This window comes from Telopea speciosissima, chromosome 10 (genome assembly GCF_018873765.1).
Source record: "Telopea speciosissima isolate NSW1024214 ecotype Mountain lineage chromosome 10, Tspe_v1, whole genome shotgun sequence".
In the NCBI taxonomy this organism is placed as follows: domain Eukaryota; kingdom Viridiplantae; phylum Streptophyta; class Magnoliopsida; order Proteales; family Proteaceae; genus Telopea; species Telopea speciosissima.
In genome coordinates, this window is record NC_057925.1 from 50,396,777 (window position 1) to 50,419,313 (window position 22,537).

The 22,537-nt window shown below is 39.3% G+C and overlaps 2 protein-coding genes across 3 annotated transcripts; one reads left to right on the forward strand and one right to left on the reverse strand.

Annotated features, from left to right (window-relative positions):
• Window positions 1-9,043: 9,043 nt before the first annotated feature.
• LOC122641501 lies at window positions 9,044-13,084 on the forward strand. Of its 2 annotated transcripts, none has more exons than XM_043834758.1 (3): window positions 9,044-9,208; window positions 9,310-9,527; window positions 12,636-13,084. In XM_043834758.1, exons 1-3 carry the CDS (start codon window positions 9,182-9,184, stop codon window positions 12,772-12,774), a joined length of 384 nt encoding a protein of 127 aa, XP_043690693.1. In that variant the 5' UTR covers window positions 9,044-9,181; the 3' UTR covers window positions 12,775-13,084. The 2 variants fall into 2 exon arrangements, with proteins under 2 accessions (XP_043690693.1, XP_043690694.1); XM_043834759.1 differs by having other exon boundaries at window positions 9,054-9,208; window positions 12,496-12,681.
• Window positions 13,085-14,739: 1,655 nt separating this feature from the next.
• On the reverse strand, window positions 14,740-16,709 carry LOC122641434 (protein JASON-like). The gene is made up of 4 exons (XM_043834667.1): window positions 16,513-16,709; window positions 16,323-16,411; window positions 15,124-16,219; window positions 14,740-15,040 (listed from the first exon to the last, which is right to left on the reverse strand). The coding sequence occupies exons 1-4, from the start codon at window positions 16,597-16,599 to the stop codon at window positions 14,945-14,947; spliced, it is 1,368 nt and encodes a 455-aa protein (XP_043690602.1). The 5' UTR covers window positions 16,600-16,709; the 3' UTR covers window positions 14,740-14,944.
• Window positions 16,710-22,537: the final 5,828 nt, after the last annotated feature.

A 22,537-nucleotide genomic window follows, 5' to 3' on the forward strand; every position in this document is an offset into this window, starting at 1 on the left:
GCTACCCAGACACATGGGGTGGGCGAAAATACCACCCCACCCCCTGAATGGCGGAAATACCGCCCAGATACTAACCAATTTGGATCCTCTACTGCTGAACAGCCCGATAGGACCGTGCTGCCCAGACACGGTGGTGTGCGCAATGCCCGCCTTACCCCTGTCCAAATGCCTTGCCCGAGTGGGGGTAAGGCGGTCATTGAGCGCAACACCGTGTCTGGACAGCATAGTCCTGTAGGCCAAAACTACAAACCATGGGATCAGGGCGGTTCACCTAGGCAAACCGATTATAAATCAATTAGGGTTTTACACCCCTGAAAAATCAATATACTGAAAATTAGGGTTTTGCACCCTGGGGCTAATCCATAGGAAGCCATGGGTGCCCCTATTTAAATTTTTAGGATTTTACATGGTTGCCCATGAAACCCTGGTGCACCTTAAATTCATTATTTCATGTTCCCCATAATTATGGGATCCGAACAGAAATAAAACAAACATCTCCGTTCCATCCCATGGAGGGAGGGATCCATCCCATGCCCGAATGCGCAGCGAAAATAAATCGATTCGGGTTTCTTTCGTATCCCATGAATATTAAAAATTAATAACAATCAAAAGAAATTAACAGAATGTTGCTAACCTAGTGAGCCTCAAGTGTTGCTCCTCCAATAGACAGTAGTTCTTCCTCCAAGAAGCACTCCAAGTAAACAGATTTGAACCTCCAATGGTGCTACCACGGTTCTCCAAGCCAATCCGAATGTATCTCCAACCAGACCTGGGTTTCTAAAACCCTAGCTCTCAAAACTTGAGAGCAAGAAGAAGAGATCACAGAGAGAGAGAGAGAGAGAGAGAGAGAGAGAGCCAAAACCGTGGGAGGGGGTGGCAGTGAAAAAACGTGGAAGCCCTTGCCACCCCTCCTGCGTTTTGGCTTCTATTTATAGATGGATTTCCAAAACCCTGATGGGAAGAATCCCTGTGAAAGTCTGACACTCTCTCTCCTAATTGGATTTATCTGTTTATTTGAGATAGACTTTATCTGTCTATCTCAGAGTCCTTTACTTGGTGAAGAAGCAGAATCTAATAGAGAAAGTATTAATTAGTTACTTTATTTAATATTTATGGATAATTATAATTAGTACCATATCCAATAATAAAATAAAGAACCAATTAAAATAGTAAATTCCAAATAACTCCCTATATGATAACAATTTATCATATACAACCCCCCCACTAATCAACACCATCATTATGGAATCTAGGGCATGGACACATGTACTGCCAAACCCCAATCCATTGTATATGTCCATATAAGAGCGTCTGTGCATCTGATCGAGTCCTGCAAAACTCGAAAAAACACTTTGTTCAAATAATTATAAATAATCTATTATTTTATGTAAAATAGATTTTTGCAAACCATTTCCAAAACAGCACTAGATCCAAATTTCGATCCGACCATACACAGACAATCTCTATCTTGGTGTTCCCCAATCGGGCAGTGGTAACCATGTTGAGTAACTCCTTCACTCACAAAGCGTTCACGCATTCCCAGAACACCGGCTTTGACTCGCTTGAGTCTCAATCATAGATGAACCAAAGAATGCAGTCACACTTTGCAGTGACAGGGTTCCCTCAGGTAAAAGGGTGTCGGTGACACATGTCTATCCCTTCCTACATCTGGCAGTAATACATGAGGGAATCAACAAAGCAGATTCTTCGCCAATACACACATCAACGTGTGAGTACTCGTATTCGTATCCTGACATCACATGTCTAGGCATACCCAATGCGACGACCATATGAAAAGGGTACCCAGCCCAAACCCTAGTCATGACTACCATTTTAAGTATAACTTACGAACACATAATGCTCAAAAAATTTATATCGCATGTGATAATATAAAACCAAAATGTATAAAAGTTCAATACAAAGGTAAATCGGGTTGAACCAGACCGAATCGGGTTTGATGGACACACATATCCAACAGGTCCTGCCAGACAGCTCGACAGTAGAAGATCTGAATCAGATACTAACACACTTTTTTTTGTGTATCTCTTCATACACCTTTTTTTTTTGGTCACATGCACACATTTTGCTCTCTCTCTCTCTCTCCACACACACAACACGGGCAAAGCTGGGCCATAAGAAACCATTTGATGGGACAAGGGCAATCCCTTCCTCACTCCACAATTAGGCATTAAGTATCTTTTGCACAAATTAAATAATAGGTATCTTAAACATGTGTATCTCTCTATGCTCACTTTGATATGTCAATATCTGATTAGCACAGGTTTTTGGGATTCAGCCCACGCAGGCACACATCCCGCGTGCCAGCAACTAAGCGCCCTTAGATGCCTCCCTAGGCACTCCCTGGACGCTGGGGTCACAGGAGAGGAGTCCGATCCGGTTTTTTGGAATCATGACTATAAGCTTTTTTGTTTTTTTTTGGGTCCGTCGTACTCAAGTATTGTTTCAGAATGTTAAATCAAATCTGGTGAGTGTTGTTCTGGTATAGACTTGTGACAAGGTCGAAGCTGAAATCAAGTGCCTTGCTCAAGGAATTGCTGCAGCTTTTGAGGCGCTCTATTTCCATGAAGTGGTTCTTGAAGTTTGATCTGTAAGTGTAGTTTTTTAAGACTTCATGACATTGGTCTTATTGAAGTGAAGTTTGAGTCCTTTAATTGACTTCTGTAGACATCTTATTTTGTTACCTTCCAAAGCCCCATTGGCGATGACGAACACCCTTCAAGACGTAGTGTTTAGGTATGTGTAGATGTAGGGCAAGTGTTCAGTTCCCCGAATTCGTCCATAAATCGCCCATCCAAAATTCCACTGAGAAGAAAATAAAAGAGAACTCTCATAACCCTGGACTTGAGAAAGACCAGGCTTATTTGGCAATACTTTGAACCTACACATTCCTAATTCTATTAGCGTATGAGAACATGGTTTTAGTGCATGATATCCGATTGGGTATCGCTCACCTTCAAAACTGGTATGAAATCAATATGGTATCGGCATGGATCGACTGTATTGGACAAATTTACTCTTGATTTTCTTTAAAAAATGGTTTTTTTTTACTATTTTACCCTTTATCTATATCGTTTCACTAATACGATATCAGCATCTGTCACCTTCAAAACCGTGGAATATCAACATATGGGACGATCCAATACCGATACCAATACCTCAAACCATGTATGATAATAGTCTAAAAAATGTAGACTGTTGAAAACGTTTGATATTGGTGAGAACCGTGAAGGTTTTTGTTGGTGGTAGGACGTCCTTACCAGCCAACAACACTAAAGAAAAGGACCAAACAGGCAGAGTAGATATACTAATCCATCAAAATCCAACCAAATGAAACTGCCTTTATTCCAAGTCTGAATGCTACAGCCTCGCCTCGCCTCGCCAACACTAGTTGACATCGAGTAGATGTGATGCGTCGCGAAAAGGACCAACATAATTTCTCTAGATCTTTCAAGATGATCCACCTCAACCCCATTGCTCTCGCTCCCATTATTTCGACTGCAACATCTGTGTATATAACATGGCAATCTGCCGACAACAGCTTGCGCTATGGATTCAGCTCCTCTCCTGCGAGTACCCTGTCTAGTGAGTGAGGCATCCAATGGTGGGGCTGCTCGCAACGCCTTGAGATGTGTCCTTGATTTCACCCCAAGTTCCCAAGAGTTGGGATCAGCTATCCACATGCATGGGGAGCAGTGGGGACAGATCCCAGCCCTCCATGGGCTGTGGGATCCACCTCTGGGGTGTGGGACCCATGCTCCATGGAGGTTTCAGATCTGTCCACACCATCCCCAACTGGAAAGCAAATCCGGACTCAATCCCCAATGTCCATCTCAGCATCTGCAGAGTAGTCCTGTTGGGATGTGTGCTTGGCCTTATCCCAGCGCACATCTCGTTGCATGCAGAGCAACCCCGTCGTTGAATGCCTCATTAGGCCGAGTATTCGCTAGGGACGAAATTTTGTTGTTACTCGGGTTGTAGGAATGTTACTGCTACCGGGTTCAAAGCCAAAGAAATGGAATCAGAAAAGTTATTTTGGAAAATATTATAACATAGGAAGGAATTTGTGAATCCTAAGGGGAAGTGAATTATTCTATTCTTTGATAGCAACCCCAGATAGCATGAACATTCCTACAACCTGGGTAGTAGCAAAAAATTTTCCACTCACTGGAGAGGAGCTCGATCCTTGCATTGCATATGCTATGCAGTTAACCTCCCTAACCTTGGTGGTCCCCACCCTATCGGGCAACCCCTAGGGCACTCCGCTTTAACACTCAAATTTTTTTTTTTTTTTATGGCAACCTTGAGTAAGCTCAAAACTGGAAGATGTGAGGGATTTTTACACAATTCAGATCCTCTATGGCGCGCTGTCCATAGCAGCCTGAGCGGCACACAAATAGGGTGCGTTGCAATGACCACCTTACCCTTGTCCGAGTGGGGGTAAGGCGGTCATTACGTTGCGCCCTATTGGTGTGCTGCTCAGGCCGTTATGGGCAGCACGCCGTAGACGATCTGGATCCTTTTTTACATGAGAGGAGAGATAAAATCTCTGTTGCATTCCTATTTATCAACGAGAACCACTCATGAAGGTTGGGATTGTTTTTTTGAAGACTACTCCATTTTTAGTTTTTTCAAACCCTCTCACTCCACAATCGCCTAAAACATTTCAGTCATTCCAAAAAGTGATCTAAGAAAGAAAATATCTTGTCTTCCCAACCATATATTTGGTTAAGGAAAAGGGTTTTTTATGTAATGAGAGTTGTCAAGAAAACAACGCTCAGAATGGCGATTTACAGAAAAAAACGAGAAACAAAGTAAGCATACAACACACAATATCAGAGATTTACGTGGTTCCAAAATGGGAAGCTACGTCTACGGTTGAGCAATAAAATAGATTTTACTATCTTTTGGAAATGTTACAAAACCACTCATACAGTCTTTTCAGAGATAAGAATATTATATAGAGAAGCCCTAACCCGAGGAAGTACAAAAATACCCCTAGACCCAAAAATTGTTAAATCGGACAGGATCGAACCAAAACATAACATATATCCCAAAATATATTGTTTCAAAGATCTCGACGAATACAACACAACTTCCAACTTTTGACGGAGATCTACGCTATTTTTTGGCAATCCAAGATCATTTCGAGATCAAAATAACCCTCCGAATATCCCGACAGCACATCCAAAATGAAAATCAGACTTCACCAATAACAAGGGCAATTTCTTACACTACACCAAAGTGTGGAATACATTGTCAAAAAAAGAGAAAGTGTTAATGTGGGATCCATATGGTTCGTGGGATATTTTTTCTTTTGTTTAATAATGAATTATTCAAAGATGCTTTAATTGGGTTCTAAATCGTTACTTAGTGCCTTATGAGCACTATAAAAAAACACTAAATAAAGCAAATTTACAAAAGCAACGCAGCAGCTCCTCCAATGTCATGAGGTGATGTCATGTCCTTTTCCTTAATCTTTATTATGTCATATCTTCTAACACTCGTCATCACGGGGCCAGTTGGTCTAGATCACCGTTGGTAGAACAAGGATTCACATTTTATGCTCTTACTTTTAGAGATGTAAATAGTTAGATTGAATACTTATCAGATGTGATTGGATTCAAATATCTCCTAATCACATATGGATACCTCTAAATGAACATGGATGCATTTTAAATTTGAAATTTCAACTATATGTCTTCATCTATGATGGACTAGGATCCTATGCAATATCAGCGGGGTGGCGATGCACATTTGACGGCACAGTAGAGGTCAAGTGGCACATATGGAACACATGACCTCTACTGTGCCACTAGATATGCATCATCACCCCACCAATATTGCAAAGGATTTTAATACAATCCGTGTATTGTGTAATCAAAAACCTCTTTTCAAACTAATACAATTTACTGTCACTCTATCTCTCTTAATTATCTTAGTTTTTTTCCTCGTTCTTTACAATCTACTGAACTTTCTAGAACGTTACCCCCAAAAAAAAATCTGAATTTTTAAGAACCCTTAATCGTTATGGATAACTATTACGTCACCCGTGGGTGACAGATAGGTGCCATTAATTTATTTTCCAATCATATACATGGATTGAGAAATTTTAAGGGTAACCATGTGAAAAACTAGTATTTTGGTAGTTTGGCAAAAGATTCAGAGCGCTAGGTGGCTTGGCAGTTTGTGGGGGTTTAATGATCTGGGGGAGCTCCAGCCTAACAAGAACGATGAATTGTGAAATCCCAAATTGATTAACTAAGCTACGCACTACCATAGGCGTAGGGGTGTCAATGGGTCGGGTTGGGCCGGGCCTACCTAAACCCTGACCCTGACCCTAGAGGCCTTAACCTAAACCCTGACCCTGACCCTGACCCAACCCTGGCAGGGTCAAGAAACCCTCAACCCTGACCCGACCCTGGCAGGGTCGGGTTGGCCCTGATTGACCCTGTCTTGACCCTGACTCTGACTTTATTTTTAAAATTTTTGGGGTTTTTACTGCGGAGAGAGTATAAAAACAATTCCTCAACTATGCATCTGTCACTAAAACCATCACTAGATTCTCATGAAACTATAGGTAAATCTAAAAATGCACCCACAATTGATCCACTCATTAATTAAGTAGAGTGGCATCTCTGAGCGACCTTAACAAAAATCCACCATTATTGCTTCATAAAACAAATTGAGAATAACAGAATTGATAACAATAATCTATTGTTTTGGGGCCATAATCTACAACAATTTAATCTCATATACACCTGTATATTAAAACAGAATTACAATAGCCAATCATGACCTGCGGCCATAGATAAACCATGGATACAGCTACAATGTGGTAAATAATACTAATCCCAAGAAGATAGATAAACCACAGGTACAACTACAACATGGTAAATATTTCTCAGCCCAAGAATGAGAGTTTGAAGCCTGTTCTTGAAGAAAATAGAAACAGAAAATACCGACAAAAGGTAAGGATATGCACCCACCAATCCATTGGCAAGATAACACCAGCAAACTTTTGCCTCAGGCCTGATTTAACGCTTGCCACCATGATGTCTAGGGCCAGATCTTGGACCAGGATACCGAGCAAACTGCATCTGCAGGAAGGATGGGTATTGGGATTCGTGTGGGGAAGAAATGACTAAAGGAGGGTTTTGAAGGAAGAACGATAGACGCTCGCAGTTGAGGCTAGGGCTCAGGAGCTTCCAAAGTTCCAGTGACCTTCTCCTCCAAACGAGAACGATACACGTAGGTAAGCCTAGGGCTCAGTATCTTCCAGTGACCTCCTCCAAACGAGAACGATACAAGGAGGCTAGGGTTCATGATCTTCCAGCGACCTTCTCCTCCGAACGAGAACGATACACGCAGTCACAAACATGAGGCTAGGGCTCAAGATCTTCGATCTTCGATCTTTGATCTTCTCCTCCAAAAGAGCACGATAGATGAGGCTAATCCAAACACTAGGTGGGAGATAAAACGAAATGCTGGGACTTAAGAAATTAGGGTTTCTTGTTTTCTAAAGCAACAACTTAAATCCTACGGTCCTAACAAAAACAAAAAAAAAAACCTTAAATCCTACGATACAAAATGGACACCCAAAAGCCCAACCTATATTGTATATAATTATAATTAGTATAGGGTCGGGTCGGGCCGGGCGGGCTAAGCCCGGGCTTAAACCCTAACCCGACCCGACCCGCCAGGCCGGGTATTTCTAACCCAAACCCGCCCTTCGGGTTGAAAAATCAGGGTCGGGTCCGGCCGGGCTCGGGCGGGTTCGGGCGGGTTCGGCTAGCCGGGCTTTTTTGACAGGCCTACATAGGCGGCGGTCAAGTCAGCAGGCGCATCTTAGCAATTACTCCATTAGATTTTTACGAATAATTATCTTAACTTTAATCATTAATTTTTACAAGACATAAAGAATGAAAAGAAAATTAATTCTAATTTTAGAACCAATGGATCAATTGAGATTCTCTACTTTCGCTTGCCCCTACTGTCGTGTGCGTCCCACAAACGAACAAGGCAAAAAAAAGCTCAAATAGAATATTCACCCCATCCACCAATGAACCACACATATTCAAATAATTAAAAGGAAGAGGGTTCAATGAAAAGCAGTGTGGCCTTGATCCAATGGAGTCCGAAACCCCTACCCATGTGGGGAATCACCCCACATGATGAGAACCAATCAAATAGAATCAGTACTTGGTCTCAGGATCTCTACACCAGCATATCCAGAAAAGTGGAGTCCGGAACCCCTACCCATGTAGAATCCTGCCCCTATGTTGGTGTTGGGGCCACACTCTAATCCAGAAAAGTCTTTTTCATAATTTCCTACAAAAAATAATGGGGCATAAGATCACTACTTGGTCTCATGGTCTCTACACCAGCATATAGGTCAATGGAAGAGTGCCTCTCAGTATCTGGCCAAGGGACAAGGGCATCATTTCATAATGCCTTATCAGAAAGCATAGGGTGTACCATCAAGTGGGGATCTTTTTCTCAATATAATATGAAAAAAGAAAAAGACCTGTCCGAGAGCATGGCCCCGGCCCTGCACCTGCACCTGAGCCAATGGGAGCATGCAAACAGGCATTAATTGGGGGATCAGGGGCACGGTGGTCATTTAACGAACCTTGTGTCTGGGACGGAGGGGCCAAGGTCATCCTTTTCCCTAAAATTGAAAACGAAGAAGTAATAATTGGTCAGAGCCTTTCATCATTATCAATCATCGTCCAAACTCGAACGAAGCGCAATTCTCTGGTTCCAATATCTGGCAACTCTCTCTCTCTCTCTCTCTCTCTCTCTCTCTCTCTCTCTCCAGTCTCCACTAATTTTGGTTTTCTTCTTCTTTACTTGTATTTACATGTAACCTTTTGGCAACTTTTTTCCTTTCTTCTGCAATTCCTTCTGTCTTTTTTTTTTTGGGTTGTGAACTCTGCTGCAGAAGCATGAGATTTCTGTAAGAAATATCTTGTTTTGTGTCTTATTTCTCTCCATTTGGATTTCCTAACTTTTAAATTTGTTTCCAATTGTCTCCAAAAGGGAAAACTCTAATTCTGTGAACAATCTCGTCGAAATTGGCATTGGTGAATTCGAGTGTCCTTTTCGAATCTCATTAAGAGCCTCAGGGATCCTCAACTCTAGATCTTCAATATCAAAACGGATGGATTTATCCATCTGTTGTCGAAAGGTGGTAGCTTTTCCATTGATCACTCATTGGGGACCCTCTTTTTATCTGGGCTGATGGATCCACTCAGCTGCGATTCGAACAACTGATCCATGGCTACGGTCGTTTCTAACCCTAATGGCTGCAAAAGCAAGCCCTCAGAAACAAAAGATCCTCAGAGAGGCCAGGTTACTCTTGATAGAGAAGAAAATGATGAATTGAAGTCTTTGCTATCGCCTAGAAGGGGTGGCATATCGAAGAACCCGAAGAAATCGCGTCAAAAAGTGCAGTGGAAAGACAGGAACGGTAATAAGCTTGTGGAAGTTTTGGAATTCCAACCAAGGTAATACATGGGCTCACTCTTGCTCTGTGTTACTCTTTTTTTCCCACCATGTATCCATCGTAATGCATTAGCATGGTTAGGAAGTAGTAACTATGATGTCTCCATTTTAGTTTTGACCTTCTGTGATTTTTGCCTGATTTGCTTTGCCTGCAAGCCTTTGCTTTGGAACTTAATCACAGTATTTTTACTCTCTAATGCATAAATGTAATGTAAGATGTTGCCGCTATACGTCTCTTTGACAGACAAGTTTTGGTTCATCATCAGTGTAGTTTGAGAAGGATTTTATCTCATTTAGTCACTAAATTTAATATGCTTAGTTGAGCAGGCTCTAAAATCTCATCATGCCACAATTTAAATGTGATGCATATCAAGGTTAGCTTGAATTAAGCGTTAAAAGGCCAGAACTTTGGACAAATAAGAATTTGATGGTGCCCAATGGTGGGTTAATTTGTTATGCTGGTTCCTGTTGTTGTGGTTGATACTTAAATATGACATAAAACTTGATTTTTGTTACCATATCTTTCAATCAACATCAACTATTGTTATCAGCACTTCTTTTGATATTTAAAACCTGCCCATATTTTATTTGATTGGCAGTTTGAGGCATTAAAAGACATAAAACTTGATGTTTTGTTTCCATAACTATCACTTGACATCAACTATTTTTTCAGCACTTCTTCTGATTTTTTAAACTTGCCCACCTTAATATCATCCATTTGATTGGTAGTTTGAGGCATTGTATATGTGGCACACTAAAAATATTGACAAAAAGTTGCTGAGATATAAGATGGATGCCAAATGGGTATTCTGAATACTCCTGACAAATCCTTCATTTTCTTGAATTGTATTTTGAACTCGTCATCATCGTATTCCTATAAGAGGTGTTGTAAGAAACTCATCCTATGCAGCCTTCCAAACTTCCTAGTTCTATCGTTATCCTCTTCAATCTGTTGGTTCTGGCACTACAACCTTAAGTGAGTGGAAATTGTGCACATTTTAATTGATGGGATTCATTTTTGTCTACTCCTTCATGGAATTCCATATGATTCTTCCGTAATTACAGCATAGTCTCTTTGCTACTAATCACCTTTTCCATGAAATCAGAAGTTCCAAAACAGTATGCAAATTTCACTGTGCAGTAATGTGACAGTATTTCAAAGAGTTTGAATTTGCCTAGTGACACAAACCTTGCAGCAAAATTTCCATAATCTCTCTGATATTCTACAACTTGTTTGGTTTCTTCATAAAGTTAAGATTTCCCTATTGTGAGTTCTAAGGAGCGCGTATTATGGGGGTCTGATTCTTCAGGCAAATATAGATAGCTGTGCGCCTAGCTTTAATTATGTGTGTTTATATGTTGCTGTAGTACCAAACTGTCATTGGTATCATTTCCTACAAGCTCATGCTCTAGTGAAGAGTTGCCTGGATAATTTACCTACATTTATAAGAATATTCTAGCTCTACATTCTCACTCCTGATGTTTCTCATGAACTATTATTCTATGTTCATGTAGGGGTTAACTTTGGACTGTGTGATCTACTTCTGTACTAGTTGCCCTTGAGAAATTTACAGGGTATTTTATGATTGTAGTATTTCAAATAGTAAATAATGTGATATGCGATGAAAAAACTTTGGTACCTTATAGCCTTTGCCTTCTCTTTTCCTCAATGATATTTTGACTAATCTACTTCAAGATGATTGGAAACAGCCTCTCCTGCGAAGCAGGGGGTAAGGCTGCGTACATTTGCCTCTCCCAGGCCCTGCAGTAGCAGGAGCCTTGTGCACTAGGTTGCTCTTTTTACTTCAAGATGAAAAGAGGGGCATACCCAGTGCACGAGGACGCAGCCTTACCCCTGCTTTTGTAGAGAGGCTGTTTCCTGACTCGAACCCGTGACCACTTGATCACAATGGAGCAACCTTACTGTTGCACCAATGCTCGCCCTCTTCTACTTCAATATTAAATTCTATTGAAAATTCAGCTTCTCGTAGATTTCTCTTTCTGCCAATGCAGTCCTTTCCACCTTATAAAGTAGGTATTTAGAGACGCCATTATATGATAGTTGGCTCAGATCATAGTGTGATCTGTTAAGTATTCCCAATTCTTTGAGCCTGTTGTTTGAGTTCAATGCTATTTCCAAGATTTTTTGAACCATCTGTCAGAGCGCAGAACAATATTTTTTCTTTTTCTGTGGAGATATCCATAGTTGAGGGTGACTGAAATTGCTGTGATAATGAACCCAAGCTTTGAGAAGGCACCATGTGGACCAATGCTTGTGTCATTTCTTCAGGAAGTTGCAAATTATCTTTATCATTTAATTTTTTATTAAGAAAAGGAGAGATTAGGCTTAGTCACAAGCTTTGAGTCTGATTTGGAGATTTATTTTAAAGAACTGGTGATAACCTCTGCTTTCAGCCCTTGTCCTCTGGAATTCCTACTGATAGGTTGCAGGGGTGGCATTACACTGATTTTCTACCACAGAGCACTTCATTTAGTACTTTAACTGTTAATCTTGGGCGAGAAGCTATAGCTTTCAAGAAGCAGGTGTCTTCATGTTTCATAATGGTATAAATATTTTTAGCTGTAGCTATTAGAAAGTAACAACATATGAGTTCTTTTCTTTTTTAAGTAAAGACAACATATGAGTTCTTTAGGGCTTATTTTTTCGCTAGAATAAAGGGCATCATATGTCTTTTACATATCTTCTACTTGCTTTTTTCTTTGATGAGAATAGTGTAGTAGATCCAATTTTCTACAGTTATCCATGCTGCAAAACTACTTAACCTTGTAAAAGGGCTAAAAGGAGACCATTAAGAATATTACCATGCATATCTGATGACAGTTTTGCAACTATGAATTGGTTTTGTTTTGTTCCCCAACTCTCTCTCTCTCTCTCTCTTTGCGCATAAACTTACTTGTAAGTATTCATGTCTCGTCTTCTCACCCAGAATCCCCTGTTTGTGCTTGCAGTGATGCAAGCGACTCTGATGACGAGGGTTTAGATTCTTGTATCTGTACTATACTGTAGATCACGTCGAATACACAAATTTGTCAGCTGAATAGAATCGAAAGGACCACGACCTCCAACTCTAACTTAATTGTGTTCTTAGTTATTGTTCTCCAGCTTGTGGCCATAAAGATGGACTGTCCAACAAGGAAAAAGAAGCAATCTTTCATCTCTGGCTTTATTTTGTTTCTTTCCAGAAAGGAAAGCCTGACCAATTTGAAGTTGCCGCATGGGCATTCTAATTATCAGATTTCATTGATATGGATCAACTCGTCAAAATGAAAGCAGATATATAAGAGACTGATAATTCCCAAACATGTAATATATATTTAATAGACATGGAGCCTTTGTAAGTTGTCTAGGTTTCTGATAACTTCATGTGATATGTGTTGAAATGTTCACACACCAAATACAATCCTATTGCACGAAGCGCCACTCCATGGCTTCTGGTATTTTTTTCTTTTTTGTGGTGTACTGATGTTAGCATGTAATATTTCTTTGAATTGTTTCCTGGGACAATATATAATTGGTTGCCTTTTCTTTTTTCTTCAATTCTGAGAAGTATTAAAACAGAGGCAGAACAGAAATTCTTCTTAGGATCCCTCGAGTTTATGCAGATAGGTAGTACTACTTCCATAATTGGGAGCCTTGCTGGGCAAACCCAATCATCTGCTTTTGTAACTGGTATCTCCAATCAGGTGGTGAATTCCAGTGCAGATCGATCTGTTTTTTTTTTTTTTTTTTAATTCGTTCACAGTAGAATTAAAAGAATCTTTTTTTTAGAGTTGGGGGCCTTGGGCTCAGTAGGCAGACCTAGAAACCAAGCCGATCCCAACCAAATACTTAAAGCTGTTCATATTACTTTGAAAGGGTTAGGGTTGCTGTTCACATGCCGAAAGAGGTACTGTTTTTAAACGTTGGCAGACTTTCATCATGTGCTTACTAGGTCCTGTGACAAGTTGCAGTTTTATAGAACTATGCCAAATGGCAAAAGAAACTTTTTTTTTCTTCTTCTTCTAAGAAATCAAGAATAGTATAAAGAACTGTCTTTTTTGGACCAAGGCTCAAAAGTGCTTTACAAGTTGGGCAACGGCACTGAAGTTGAGACTAGTTCCCATTTCAGCTTCCAGCAATATATGATGTCATGCTCAAGTTGAATCAGTTTGTGAGCTTGGTTGGTCCTTTATGTCAAACCACATGTCAGAGAAAAGCATCTATGGGTGTTTATGTAAAAATCTATGTAGAATAGATTTCAATTTCTACCAAAAAAAAATGAATAGATTGGAATCAAGAGGTTTTAAGTTAAGCAGAACAAAGACAGAATATATGATGTGTAACTTTAGTCAAAACAGGAGAGGTGATGAAGTGGTGAAACTTGAAAAGCAGGAGATACCACAAAGTGAATGCTTTCGATATCTGGGGTCAATCATTAACAAAGAGGGGGATATAGAGGATGATGTGTCCCACAAAATTAAAGTAGGGTGGATGAAGTGGAGAAGGGCATCGGAAGTGTTATGTGACAAATGTATGCCCGTTAAGCTTAAGGGGAAATTCTACAAGACAGTAATAAGACCAGCTATGACTTATGGGGCAGAATGTTGGGCAGTAAAGAAGAGTAATATAGACAAGATGAGTGTAGCGGAGATAAGGATGTTGAGGTGGATGTGGGGCAAGACTAGAAGAGATAGAGTAAGGAATGATTGTATTAGAACCGATTTGGGAGTTGCATCAATACAGGACAAGCTCTGTGAGAGCCGATTGTTGTGGTATGGCCATGTCCAACGGAAACCCATGGATGCACTAGTAAGGAAGAGTGACAAGATCCAGCTTGACGGAGCTAAAACAGGTAGGGGCAGACCTAAAATGACTTGGAGAAGTGGTAAGAAAGGATATGCATGTGGTAGGGCTCAATCCTAGTATGACCGTAGATAAAGTTGTTTAGAGGACAAAGACCCGTGTAGATGACCCCTTGTAGAGGATTGTTCCCAGGATGCTGCTTTGACTACTGCTTCGACGTATATCCTTACTTATTTTCTTAACTCCCTTTTACTCTTTTTATTTCTCTTACTTCCATTACTGTCATAGCATCTATCGGATCCATGTAGCCGACCCCATTTAGTTGGGATAAGGTTATGGTTGTTGTTGTTTGTATTTACCAAGAGAGAGAGAGAAGATAATTCAAGGTTTTTCTTCAATAAATGATGAAATTAAATCCCATTAAAGTATGTATTATTTTCAATTTCCAATCTCTTTAAAGCAACAGTAATTAACAATAGACAAGCACTTCCTTAGCAGTACAAACAACAGCATGGAATCTATCATGACTCATGAACAACAAAAAAGGGAACCAATGACCTTGAAACCACACACAACTTGAAACGACTCCCAGATCCCCAAATCTCAGCCTCTTATCTAAAATTTACTGGTGTAAGCTTCAGCAGAACCTCTGTTTAAAGCTCTCTCCAGCCTTTTCTCAAATGGAGTAGAGTGCCAATTCACTCTCTTATCCTGCACAGAAGACACACACTTGTATCAGAGCCTGCACCATTAAACCACTGATAATCAAACCAGAAATATTACTTCACTGATACCTCTCTATATTTGCTGGTTGTATTAGGTATGCCCTTACATGAAGAACCAGAGCTTGAATCCATGGCTTGACCTGTATGACTCCAGTAACTCCCCACGGTACCTATAATTGGTATTTCATCAGGGCTCCGGCTCGGTGACTTTCTTGGAGATGAAGATAACGCCATCTGTTTCAGCTCTTCAACCGTTAATGCGCCTAAAATTGGTCGATCTTCTAGACTTCTTGGCGAATTCGATCTCTGTGATCTGCTTTCTTCTGTTGATTCATTGGCAAAAGTGAATGAGCTAGTTTGTGTGTTAGGTGTGGTTTCAGTAGACAACAACCAGTTTGAAAGGCTGGCATCAACTTTGATTTCTTCATTTTTAGGCCTAGAGTGACTGAAGCTTTGGTTGGATTTCAAAGGTGATGACTTGAAAGTTGGCTCTGGACTGAAGGGTATTTGTGGTTCTTGCTCAAAATTGGTATTCTCCTTCTGAATCTTTGATGGTGGTGTTGCTGCTGCTCTTGGTCTCTCCGCCTTGACAGCTTTCCATTGTGAAAGATTCTCAACTGGGTTCAACACTGAGTGAACATATTTGCTCCTATCTCGAACATTCTGGTTCAAAGGTAATGTCTTCAGTTCCCGTTCAGGTGAACTACAGATTTTGGTGGAACTGTTAACTTCCTTTTCATTCGGTGGAGTCGCACAAGTCTCTGTCCGTGATTCCACTGGTAAAGAGAAAAACGACTCGGAAGACTCTTCTTTGAATTCTGTTGGTTCAATATCTTCCTCATCAAAGTCATCCTCGTCATCGTCCAGATCGCTTTCATCAGATTCTATTCCTCCATCTTCATCATCACTGTCTCTGCAATTTTGGTATCTGTGGTTAGGGGGATAAGATCCCAAGCTAGATGTGACAGAATCATCCTCAGAGACCGAAAGGGATTCGGTTGTTTTTGCTGTTTTTTCTTCTTCCTTTCCCCTTTCTTTCTCTTCATCGTTCTCGGATGAATAATTTGTGGCTTCAGGTGCTGGTACGTGCTCATAGGTCTGCACATTCAGATCGAAAGTGACCTTTTTTCTGGCGCTGAAGCTCAATTGCTCTTCGGGCTTATCCCTACATAGAAAGCGAAAGAGAAGGGTAAGAAGTGTAAGCCATCTATAGAACAAGAACCAAGAAAACTCAAAGAAGCCAAATAAAAATCCAGAATCAAATCAACCTCTGTTCTGAAACAAGTCTAGTGGGTGTTTCCTTGCTTTCTTGGTTCAAAGAGAGTGTTGGTTTTAGTGGATCATAGCTTCCCTGTATCTGCAACAAAACTCGACACAGTAAGTAATTGGCAAATATAAACCAAAATCGATAAAACCCCAGAACGGAAAATTAAGAGCTTGAGAAGGTGCTTAATTTACCTGATGCGCAGGTAGGACATTATGTTTACGGCGGCGCTTTCGATCCTTGTTCTTGGAGGGACCAAAACAAGCAAGAAAGCAACCCATTAGAGAGAGGTCTCTGGTTCTGATTGGTTTCAGAGGCTGATTTGTTTCCCTATGACGAATATCCGTCAGAGGGTTCTCATTGCTAATCGGTGAGCCATGAGTGAGCGAATTGAGATACAGAGAGAGGACTGCGAAGGGTGATGGGTGCGTGAATGGAGAAGGAGAAGAGCGTTGTTTGTCTTTCTAGGCTACAATAGGAAGAAAAGGAAACTAAGAAGCAAAGGATAAAACGGTCAAGTGAATCCGATGAAATCGATGGGGGGAGTTTGAAATATGACCGTTGCAATAGTAGATGGGATTAATGGTGTGGTGGCGGCCAGAGGGTTTCTATTAATTAAAGCGGTTCATAATCTCCCAGCAGTCTCATGTCCGTATGATTGGAATCCACAAGAGATAAGATGATTTTTGAATTAATTGTATTATCTGCAGCTTATTAGTTTCTTTATTGAGTTATTTTTTCTTGATCTTCCAAAGTTTTTTTTTTCTTTTTGGTAAATTGATCTTCCAAAGTTATGAACATTAATACAGATGATTTTTTAGCCCACAACTTCCTCCCGGCACAAATAAATTTGGATCGAGTTTAGCGTACCCTATCTTTTATTGGGGTATCATGGTTTTAGTTCGTGGTATTGGGTCGGTTTTGGTTGCTAATATCGATACGTATCGGTAGTATTGGCCAGCATTGGTTGATTCTAGATTTTTCTTTTTTTTTAAAAAAATATTATCAATTGATATATATCAGTATTGGTCACCATCGATATCTGATATTGATACCTAAATTAGGCTCTCTTTGGTATGACTTTGAGAATTATTTAAAGGGATAATTTCAATTTTGGAAGTTATTTGGTAAGATTTGCACCTTATTTATGTGAAATTGAAAGCATTTTCTACAGAAATCCTGAAATAGCTGAAAAACTGTTTCACCTATTTTTTGAAAGAAATCTATTTCACAGTAAACACTATAATGAACGTGATTATAATAAAATAAAATCAAAACAAATCTCTCTCTCTCTCTCCACACCCCTGGAATAATAATAAGGGAGGGATCATTGATAGGATGTGTTACACCCCCATTTCAACAAGGAATAAAATAGTAATAAACACGGGCATGACTAGGACAACACGTGTCATTCTATATAATCGTCAGAATCACAAATGCAGTGGCTCGAATTACAATCAATCTAACGCACATTTATCAGAGTGTGAAAAGAGAAATATTACATTTCCAATTATAAGAGGTTGCAAAAGCGTTTACAAATCAAATAGTTACAAAATATTCATTTGAACTAATGTGATAATAAGTACTATGTCTATACATGTTTCTCAATGACCATCTCATAACTACAAAATAAGTATAAAAAATAATTGTTTATACAATAATGGTATGAAACTCAAAATAAACAAAAGTAGAATCTCCAGATCAATAAGCCCCGTAGGCACAATCATTGCATGGGACACCCATCGCCATGGTCAATCTATCAGCGACTCTGGGTCCTCGACACCGATGAAATCATATTCCGAGGAGGGTACCCCAAGATTCGCCACATATCCAACATCTATAGTAACATCTAAAAATGTGTACACAAAGAAGGGTAAGCTCCACTGAGCCCAGTGAAGGGATGGGGAGCATATAAACAATAACATGTAGTCCATGATACATGTATTAATTACAATGTTGCCACCTGACAAACAATCTAAGTTACTAGGTACTTGCTACTACAACAACTCGGGATACACCTTGGGTCATTTATAATCATCGCCGCAATGTATCCTCAATCACTGCCTTGGGGCTCACGCCGGACATAACCATGCACGATACTACCTAGTGGCAGACCCTGATAGCCAATGGTCATCCCCGGCCTAGCCTCTCTCACATTCCACAAGCAAGTAGGGAGCATTGACTACCCAACACCTAAACCCCTGTTGGTAAGGGTAGTAGCAAGGGAAACAAAATCCTAACCGCATGTATACTATATGATTCAATCGTGTTGAGAGGTATTCCGGGCATATCAATGTCTCATACTATCTATCGCCTGGGTACTAGCATGACCCGGCACATGACAGATCATATATACATATCTTGCACATGGATCTAATGCCGGCCTACCCCGGCCACCGTCTTCGGTACCACACAACATACAATATAACCAATGCAACATTATCACATTCACAATCATAGTTACATTAATGCAATATGAAAAGCATGCATGTTAAATGACATTCAAAACCTAAACTAATGCAAAACATTCCCAAATTAAATCAATTTGGTGTAAACTGTTACAATAAGTTTGTAAACAAATTTATAAAATTTTAGAAAAATCCATTCAATATAAAAATTAGGGAGAGGGTTTGTAACATGGACAGGATGTAGTTTCATGACTTGGAGGAAGGGCATTATGAGAAAATATTAAAAATAAGAAGGCATATAAGACATTTTACAGGGGTGGTGCTACAGTAATCTTGAGTTTCATGAGGGGTGTTTGCTTACAATTTTGAAATTAAATGACATTGTGCAAATCTTTTACCCTAAGAATTAAAAGTGGGAAAAAAAACAGTGAATATCCAAGAAAAATCTATACAATGTACCCTAAATTTATAAAAAATATATATTTTTAATTAAAAAAAAAACTAAATACTATTACTGAATTTTAAAAATAAAAAATATCATCATAGTGCAACTTTGATAGATTTTTTGTTAGAAGATCCATAAACTTAAAAAACTCATAACTTGAATGTTGTAGATCTCAATGTTATGATCATGGTAAAAAAATTTATTTTTATTTCATTTTTATAATATTTGAAAATTTTGTAAAAATCACATTAACAATATCTTTTTACACCAAAAAAAAAAAAAAATTGCAAAAAACTTAAACGGGAAATTGTTCTACTACCAACATATCATCACAAAGATGTGTTTTAGAGCAAAAAAATACCATCAAAATTGATTAAAAAAAGAAAGGGTAAATTACACGTCACCCCCTGGTTTTCAAACGAAACTCAAATCATCTCTGATTTTTTAGAATACTCATCCGTCCCCCTCTACAGTAACGGTGTTAGTCTGCTGTTAGTTATTGGTGTGAAATGACTATTTTACCCTTGTACTAAAACATTAGAATTAAATTTTCAATATTACCCTTCAAAATCTATGTTTGGATGTCAAGGGTAGTTTAGGGATTTAAATTTATTTAATTGGCTGACAACATCACTTAACAGCATAAAACTAAGGGTAGGGACTAATTTGTCATATTGGGGTCTAATACCTGGGATGATTTGAGTATTTTCAAAAACCAGGGGGTGATTTGAGTTTCGTTTGAAAACCAGGGGATGACGTGTAATTTATCGAAGAAGAAAAATACATCAACTTTGATATTTGGGGAAATCACTTGAGGAAACGTTAAACCAAATTTCTGCATCCTTGGATATCTAAAGGAGGTAAAAATGGTGTTTGGCTCCAAATTTTGTCAAAAACAAAGAAGGAATGAGAGAGACATGAAGTTTTGGAATTCTAATTGCAAAACTCGAAAAACCTACATTCTGGTTATGTTTGGTCTGCATTCTTGGAATGCATTCTAGGTTGATTTTGCATTCATATCGTTTAAGAATGCAAAATCAATCTAGAATGCATACCAAACACAACCTCAGTCACATGTGTTAAAAGGGGGATCAGTGGATCATGCCAATCTGTCTATCCGAATCATGGTTCGTAATCTAGGATCAGATTGGATCGCCGAGACAGATCCGATCCACCTGTATGGACAAGGGTAACATAGTTTTAAAAATGAGTTTTTTTTTTTTTTTTTTTGGTTGCAAAAAAGGGCAAAAGTGTCATATTTGGCTCGAGATTGGGTGATCTCGATCCAATCCACCAATCCGATATTGATACCATGATTACGAACCATGATCCAGATCCGATACCTACCCCGATCCATGATACCATCCCAAAATTATCAGGTACATATATCAGGGTGCTAATATCGATATCGATCATCTAGTACGACCAATCTGATACTGATAACTCAAACCATGTCCGAACCCTAAGTTTTTGAAAGAAACATATAGAAATTATTTTTGTCATAAGATAAAAGGAAAAAAAAATTTTAATTCCTATATTTTTTTGGTGAAAATTATCTGTCACAAGACAAAAGGAATTAAAAAAAGAGTAAATTACTCCCCCCTCCCCTCGATTATGCTCTAAAGACAAACCTCATCCCTGGGTTTTGAGTAATGACTCTCCCCTCCCCTGCATTCCCAAGATTCTATCAACCATACCCATTCTGTTAAAAAGGGTTGTTAAGTGATGACATCACCCAAAATATTTTCATTTAAACCCCAAAATGCCCTTATTATTCTGATATACCAATAATACCCCCTAATAACAATAGACAAAATAACCTAAAATCTCTTCTTCTTCCTTTTGTTCGAATATTCTAGCGAAACCAACGAAGATATTCTTCATTTCGTTCGACCACTCCGGTGATATCAAAGATTACGAATCTTATTTCTTTGGTTCAAACACTCCAGCGGAACCAAAGAACTTCAAGAAGTTTAGTTCTCCTCTTTTTCTTCTCGTTGAACACTTCGACGGAACCAGAGAGCTTCTTCTTCGTTTCGGTCGAACACTCCGGCGCTATTCCTCTACCATCAAGTTGTTGAAGGTAAGGTTTTCTCTATTTTTGTTTTAGAATGTTTCATTGGATTTTTTTTAAAGTCCATCGAGTAACCCTAATTTTTGGGGATTTTGTTGTTTCAATTCAGAGTGAAATTTCTGCATCCTCTACTTCAAATGTGAAAAAATCTCTTGCTGCTACACACGGTTAGGTAAGAACTTTCAATTCAGACTGTAATCTTTGCAACCTTTGAGGTTACACTGAAGCTTGATCTTGTATTCTTCTGGGCATTATAGTCGTTATGTTTTTTGAATGATTTTCTTAATCTAATACTACTATAGGCTTCTAAAAACCCATCACCTAAGACTGGTGAGAGGCTTTTTAAGGCCATAAGATTTTCTCACTCAGACACACCCACAAGATGGAGTGACTGGGCTTTCCCTTGCTGATCCAATTCTTGATTTTGAAGAATCTCACTGTAGTACACAGACATCAATTAATCAATGAAAAAATGACGTGTCATTTTAAGAAGAACAAGGTATGACTAGAGCTGGTTACAAGCATGTTTGGCAAAGGAACAATAATCCTTTACAAGTTGATGTTGTAGGTCCAACCGAGCCGAGATGGGAGTCGTAGGTCGAAGCTGAGATGGGATGGGAGTTGCATGTTCAAGCCGATATAGGAAAGAAGTTGCAGGTCCAAGTCGAGACGGGAGTTGCAGGTCCAAGCCGAGGTGGGAGTTGCAAGCCCAAGCCGAGGTGAGTTGCAAGTGGTTTCAGCTCCTTATCTTTGATTTTCTCGTTTCCAAGGGTTGAAGACAATATGGAAAGGAGAAAGAAGAATGTTGGATCCCTATAATGTCTTAACACTTAACTCTAGAGGGTAATATGGTCTTTTTATAACATTAAACTATTAGAGGATAATATGATCTTTTTTTAATACTTAACACTTAAAGGGTAATGTTTTTTTCTATCACATAACAGCCTTTTTTTAATGAAATGAGTACGATTGATAGAATCTTGAGAATGTAGGGGAGGGGAGAGTCATTACTCAAAACCTAGGGGAGAGGTTTGTCATTAGAGCATAATCCAGGGGGAGGGGGGAGTAATTTACTCTTTAAAAAAATATTGTGGTGGGGGGTGGTAAGAGAATAGTCATCGACAAATGAAATCGTTAAATCCTATTCGGCGTTGAATCTAATCTAATTTGAAAGAGAGAAAGACATGTGTTCTATTCCAATTGGCTAAAGATAAAAAACCATTCTTCACAGAATCAGGACCGTCAATTACTGTTATCACGTCGAAGAAATCTAGACCATCCAAAACAACCAA

Bases quoted from the DNA above. Each gene is read 5' to 3' on its own strand.
- LOC122641434 (XM_043834667.1), bottom strand. From the start codon at position 16,599: ATGGGTTGCTTTCTTGCTTGTTTTGGTCCCTCCAAGAACAAGGATCGA. The intron at 16,412-16,512 runs GTAAATTAAGCA...GTTTTGTTGCAG, and splicing joins ATGTCCTACCTGCGCATCAG to ATACAGGGAAGCTATGATCC. The intron at 15,041-15,123 runs GTATCAGTGAAG...TCTTCTGTGCAG, and splicing joins CAACCAGCAAATATAGAGAG to GATAAGAGAGTGAATTGGCA.
- LOC122641501 (XM_043834758.1), top strand. From the start codon at position 9,182: ATGGATTTATCCATCTGTTGTCGAAAG. The intron at 9,209-9,309 runs GTGGTAGCTTTT...ATGGCTACGGTC, and splicing joins TATCCATCTGTTGTCGAAAG to GTTTCTAACCCTAATGGCTG. The intron at 9,528-12,635 runs GTAATACATGGG...TTGTGTTCTTAG, and splicing joins GTTTTGGAATTCCAACCAAG to TTATTGTTCTCCAGCTTGTG.